At 51.6% G+C, this 6181-nt stretch overlaps 1 protein-coding gene across 1 annotated transcript; it reads right to left on the bottom strand.

Moving 5' to 3' along the window:
• Window positions 1-2629: 2629 nt before the first annotated feature.
• On the bottom strand, window positions 2630-5637 carry Kcns2 (potassium voltage-gated channel modifier subfamily S member 2). Its single transcript, XM_051159467.1, has 2 exons — window positions 5379-5637; window positions 2630-4789 (listed from the first exon to the last, which is right to left on the bottom strand). The coding sequence occupies exon 2, from the start codon at window positions 4744-4746 to the stop codon at window positions 3313-3315; it is 1434 nt and encodes a 477-aa protein (XP_051015424.1). The 5' UTR covers window positions 4747-4789; window positions 5379-5637; the 3' UTR covers window positions 2630-3312.
• Window positions 5638-6181: the final 544 nt, after the last annotated feature.

Here is a 6181-nt window from a genome sequence, read left to right as displayed (position 1 = left end):
ACATACAAGAAATACCAGTTAAGCCTTCAAGTAGAGGCCACACAGCCTGTACAGATTGCTGCTATCCCAAAGTGCAGAATAAATCATTTTCATCGAAAGGAAGCAAGAATTAACAGGTAGCTCAGTGAATTGAGTGAGTGCTACGATAAGTAGAAATAACAAATCCAAATATTAAACATCAATTACTACCTGATGAGCTAGGCATAATAAGCTCCTCAGTGTTTAACACATGCCTCCTCTGCAGCAATCAGGAGGTCTGATGGGGACACAGCCTTGGACTCACACATCTAAGACACCCATAAGCATGTGTCACTCCCAAATGTCCGTCTCACACGGAGGAAAGCTCAGTCCATGTGTCCCAGTAACCCTGAGCAGATCTAACGCCAGGGGTGACGCCGCCCTTCAGCCACCAGCTGGGCACCAGTGAAGCTGTGTCCACCATGCTCCCCCAATGAAGGACAGCTTACAGTCCAGCTGGACAGTCTGATGGGGTCGCTTGATCTTTGTAGCCTTTATTCCCAAGAACAGGGCAGAAAATGACTCTGCCCATCCCTGGTGACCGGGAGAAACCACTGTGGGAGCCCTTCTCTAACACGGCCAATCAGAGGCTTTGTGTCTGAGCCAGCACTTGTGAACTTCAAGCCTTGGTGTGGTTTGGTGATGAGGGAAAAGTTCCCAAAGCCACACACGCCACACGCCATTCTTCGCCTCCTGTGCGAGCTCACTGTGGTGACCTGGACTTCGGGGGCATTCTCCCTCGAGGTCTCTGAAACTACTGCTTGGAGAACTCAATGCTACTGGGACATTCTCATGTTCAGAAGTGACTAAAAGTCTCGGTGGGCAAAGGAATGTTCTTTTACATGTATACATATATTTACAAGAAATGTTAAAAAGACAGTCTCTAAAGCACTTTGGGATTCCCCCAATGAAAGGCACCAGATAAAGCAAGTCATTACCAAAAAGAAAAGTCAAGTTTTCCAGCTTTCGTATCCTTGTAGGTACCCATTAGAGGTTTTTTGTTTTGTTTTGTTTTGTTTTGGTAGTGGTGGTGGTGGTAAACCTACTCATTTAGAAAAAATCTTATGAGAGTGGCTAAGTTATTCTGCCTCTTGTCTCTTTTCTTTCTGTCAGCTTCATGGTCAGCTCCATGGATATCATGTGCAGTTACCTTATACCATCTACCTCAGCAAACTGAACAGTCCTTACGGGCTTAGGCTGTGACCTGCCTTCCGTGCAGCTGCAGACACTTTTGTAAATGTTCTGTCTTCCAGTGCTGAAGATACTAGCCAACAGTAAGAGATCCACGTGCAAACTCCCAAAACCAACCCTCGTCTTCTGGCTCATAGTTCCTTTAGGTCACCTCACATTCCTGCTGCTGTGAGATAACAGACATAACTGTGTCTGCATGTAGGCACTAGGAGGTCGCCACCCTCTGCCCCTCATGAGACTTCAGTCTGATGATGGATTCGAACTGGAGGCTCAAGGGCATTAAATGGCCAGTGCATTCACCCAACGAATCGCCCACACAGTAGTCACCATGGCAACTACTAGGACACAAAGCCCTCTGAGAAGATCCACTTCACACCCCTGTGAGATGTGGCTTATCCTTAACTGACTAAAACAGAAAATGGACCAATTAAGAGTAGGCCCAAACTTTGGATTAAAAGCCTGCTTATCTCCATATTTAGATCCCTGGATTCTACAGCCTTGCCAAAGACTTAACAACAAGGAAAGCCACTGGAAAACCATCAGATTACTTAGAAGAAGATGGGAAAGAAGTATCTTAAACAGGGCCCAGGTTCCCCTTTCGCAGTGTTTTGTGCTAACTAACTGAGCGTTGTGTTGGGAAAGGAAACAGAGGTAACCCTTCAGCACAGCTTAATGGTTGAATGGTTTTTGACTAGCTTTAAGCTTTTAAAGAAATCCACAGTTATATTATATGAAGCAGAGTAGTTTTGGCTTTATAACTCTTTTCTTCTGTCCTCTATCCATCCTATCCCCACCCCCAAACAAACCCCTGTAATTTCAGAGGAAATAAAAACTGCAGCATTCCCACCCTGGCTACGCTCCACTGCCTTCATGCATATCAGTAGTTTGACTATGCTTCTGTACCACCAGGTTTCCATGTCACAGCAGGAACTTGAGGCAATCAAAACATCGTACATACTATCCAGTGTCCTAGAAGCAAAACTACCTAAAGCAAATTCTGCTTGGAAACAAAAAGGGCTATCATTTTATGAGCTTTCAGAGCAGGCAGGAAAATGTTTATGCTATTGCCCTTGCTAGCAACTTAACAGTGCTTACCTCACTAAGACAATGGTTCACTAAACCTCTTCTAGTTGAGAAAGACAGCACAGTCTTATTCCTAAACATCTTAAAAAGGAAATACTTGAAAAACATGCTAATACCAAGACACAGCAAACTTTGGTCAAATGGCCTGGATTGAGAATCTCAGGCAGAAATCAACATCTCTATAATTCCCCCAGGAAAAGTAGAGGCCTGACCGTCAATAAAAGGGCTTAGCCTACATGAACTCTGCTTACAGTATCCTGGGGTTGGTCCATGCTTGGCTAAAGTCCCTGTCCCTAGTCTGTCTGGGGGAAAACATTCAGTCTTTAGGACATGTTGACTGAGTCGCTGCCTCTTACACTGACACTTAGTAGATACACATCAATACACATCTTTCTTAAACGTGACTGGTGCATCCATGCACATCACAGGACAGGACCAGGTAGAAAGACAACCCGAAGACTTGCACTGGCCAAGTGTGCTTAGCTTTGCAAGCTTTCTCTTTTGGTATTAAAATCAAGTGAAAGCAATGGATAGATAATTGAGATTGTTTTCACACAGTTGTGATCCAAATTGCATGATATCCTTGCTCACCTCATAGACAGAAATATTTCCACTGGACAGACTTGTCAGGGCGTTTTGTATAGAACTCACACAACAGCCTTAGAAATAGGAGCACAGACAATTCAACTCACAGATAATACTGGGTATACACACTAGAATAGTGTACACAGTGGACAGGGAAATTTGCATTCTAGATACTCATCTGGCAGAAAGATGAACACTTTATGCCCATGACACAAAGACCAGTGAGTGTCATTTCATTGAAAGGTGCAAAGGCATGGTGTTAGACACACCATCCCCTAAGGGGGAAAATGACTCTAAACATTGCAAAAGCAATCTAGGGCTCGTATCCCATGCAGCTCTCCCTCTAGGTTGGAATGACTCCTTATGTCATAGCCCTACAGTGCCTGGATCGTGCCAGAGGCACAAGCAGCCAATCAGTGTAAGTCTGGCTCCCAACTAATGGAGAGAATCATCTAAACTCAGTTCACTGGGTGAACTCCTACTCATGTTCGTCAGACTAGCCATGAGGGATTTAACTTTATGGGCATAGTAGTCCCTTAAGTTGACCGAAGGGACCTCCCTCATTCCGTCTCCAAAGTCACAGCTGCGCATAGCACTCTCAAGTTGCTTTTGGCGCCGATAGAAGTGGGAGAACTTATTAAAGATCAAAGTGATGGGCAAGACCACCACCAGGATGCCTGCCAAGATGCAGGCAGAGGCAGTCAGCTTCCCGGCTGTGGTCCCTGGGACCACATCTCCATACCCTACTGTGGTCATGCTGACGGTGGCCCACCACCAGCAGGCGGGGATGGTAGCCAGGCCCTCGTTCTCCTCCTTTTCAATAGTGTAGGCCACCACAGAGAAGATGGAAATCCCCACAGAGAGGTAGAGCAAGAGCAGCCCCACTTCCTTGTAGCTGTATTTCAGGGTGGCTCCCAAGGAGCGGAGGCCAGTGGAGTGTCTGGCCAGCTTGAGAATTCGGAAGATCCGCATCAACCTCAAGACCTGAGCCACCCTGCCCAAGTTAGCCAAGGTGGGAGAACTCTCCACCACCAAGTTTACCACTAGGGTTATGTAGAAAGGGACGATGGACATGAGATCTATCAGGTTTAAAGCATTCTTGAAGAACTTGAGAAAGTCAGGGGCCACAGCAAACCTCGCCACCAACTCAAATGTGAACCAGGCAATGCCAAAGTGCTCTACGATTTCGAACCTGGGGTCTTCACCAGGGTTGCCCTGGCTATCAGAGATCTGGAAGTCTGGCAGGCTATTGAGACACATGGTGATGATGGAGCCCAACACCACCAAGATGGAAAGGACGCTGAAGACCCTGCTTAGGACTGAGTAGCCCGGGTTGTCCAATGCCAACCACAGCTGCCTGCGGAAGTTGCCCAGGGGCTGCCCATCGAACTTTGAAGCATCGTTGTAGAAGGCCAAGATCTCATCGAAAGAGGACGTGGTGCTCTCCTGGTCACTCTGTTCGTCCCACTTCTCCTGCTCAGGTTCCACTTTGCGGCCGTGATAACTATAGCTGCAGCAAGAATCGATGAAGAATTCATTGATACCCCAGTATTCGATCTCCTGGCTGAAGGAGAAGACGCACAGCTCAGCCATGACGTGAAGCTTGCCCGTGTGGTAGAAATGCAAGACGTAGGGGAAAAGCTCAGGGTTGCGGTCGAAGTAGAACTCGCGCTGGGCGTCGTCATAGTCATCGCAGAGTTCCAGAATGGCCTCTCGCGAGTGGCAGAGGAGCAGCCGGCCCAGGCGTGTCTCAGGGAAGCGCAGCAGTGTGTGGGAACGCAGCCGTCTTTTGAAGCCGCCCACGTTGATGCGGATCTCTCCATCCTCGACGTCGGCCTCGGACACGTCCCACAGGCTCTGGCGGGTCATGCTGGAGATGCCCAGGCGCCCGCGCCGCGCGGGGGCGCTACACCTGAAAGCAGAGGGAACCACATCAGTGTGAGCGCCGGCACTCCCTACCCGAGCCTCTCCTTTTCTTTCTCCCCACCCTCTTCTGGAGGGCCCAGCCCTCTCCAGCAGGGTCTCTGAGTGCGGCTGGGCACTGAGGTGCAGGAATGGTTCTATGGGGGCTGACCCCTTCCCAAAGCAAGCCAAGGGTGTATTTTCTTATGAGTACAGCCGGGCCTCCATCTCCTCCCCAGAGTGGCGCCCAGCGGTTCTGAGAGCCCAGGGGGCTGAGTGCTGACCTTGCCTGTGAGCAGACCAAGGAGACGCCCCCGCCCTCTCGCCGCAGACAGGCGGGACCCAGGCTGAGATGCGCACCGGCAGGGCTGGGCCAAGAAGGGGGCGCAGAGATTTGGGAGGGGGCGGGGAAATTCACGGCTCCAGTTCGTAAATCTGGGCCGAGGGGAGAAGAGGGTCACTGGGCATCCCAGGTTTCCAGCCTCCAAGGACCGATCCCATTCCCAGCCCCCTCCCTACCCGCCTTTCTGGAGCCGTGCCCCCGGCCGCGAGTGCTGCGCCTTCCCCGGGCTCGCCTTGCGCGTTCTGGAAGTGCTTACCTGGGTGCACGGGCGCCCGAGGCCGAGGCCGGCGGGAAACTTCCCGGACCTGCTGGCTAGCATCGCCGCGGTGGCCGCTGCCGGCTGGCTGCGCGAGTGCGCGCGGGTGCGAGGATGTAGACGTGTGCGCCTGTGTGTGTGCCCCGCCACTGGGCAGGCGGGGTCCGCCGTGCGCCTCCTTCAGTCTCCGGCCCTACACGTCGCCGCCCGCCGCTGCGAGAGGCTCACAGGTGGCTGCGTGGTCCCTACGCTTATGGAGCCCCCCTCTTCCGATCCGCGCGCCCCTCACCCGCCAAGAGAGGCAGGAGCCCACGCCGCAGGCTCCCGTGAAGCGGGGGCGGGAACCGAGCCGGTGCGCCTTGCCGAGGGCCCTGAACCCCGCGCGGCGCGATGGTGCTGAACGGACAGCTCCGAGCGCTTCAGCCCGGGGCACAACCTCCTACCAAGACTCCCAAGACCTTCAGGGGCATCATTCTGTTCTCCTGGCGTCCCCCAGCTCAGCACCGAGCTGACACCTTTCCCCCACTCCCTCTGCATCCTCCAGGGGACAGCTGTTATGGCCAGCACCCCCAGGGCTCAGACAGAGGGTTGCCTACAGTGACTTTCTCCCTGGCTGGGTAGGTAGGAAACAGGGTAGGGAATGGAGGACTTCTATGTGTAGGGTGGATAGGGCAGCAACAGAAGGATCTATGGGTTTCCTCTTTTAGAAACCTGAAGAAAAGTTTCCCACACCTGGAGATGGGGTTGTTAGGAAACAGCAGCTGTCAGAGAAGACAAGTTGAGCTGTGGCAGAGATATGGGTG

The sequence above is a fragment of the Acomys russatus genome, chromosome 17, assembly GCF_903995435.1.
Source record: "Acomys russatus chromosome 17, mAcoRus1.1, whole genome shotgun sequence".
Classification (NCBI taxonomy): domain Eukaryota; kingdom Metazoa; phylum Chordata; class Mammalia; order Rodentia; family Muridae; genus Acomys; species Acomys russatus.
The sequence above is the reverse complement of the archived record's forward strand: the minus strand, read 5'-3'. Positions and strand labels throughout refer to the sequence as shown.

What these genes read in the sequence shown, in the direction of transcription:
- Kcns2 (XM_051159467.1), bottom strand. Translation starts at nt 4,746, where the DNA reads ATGACCCGCCAGAGCCTGTGGGACGTGTCCGAGGCCGACGTCGAGGAT.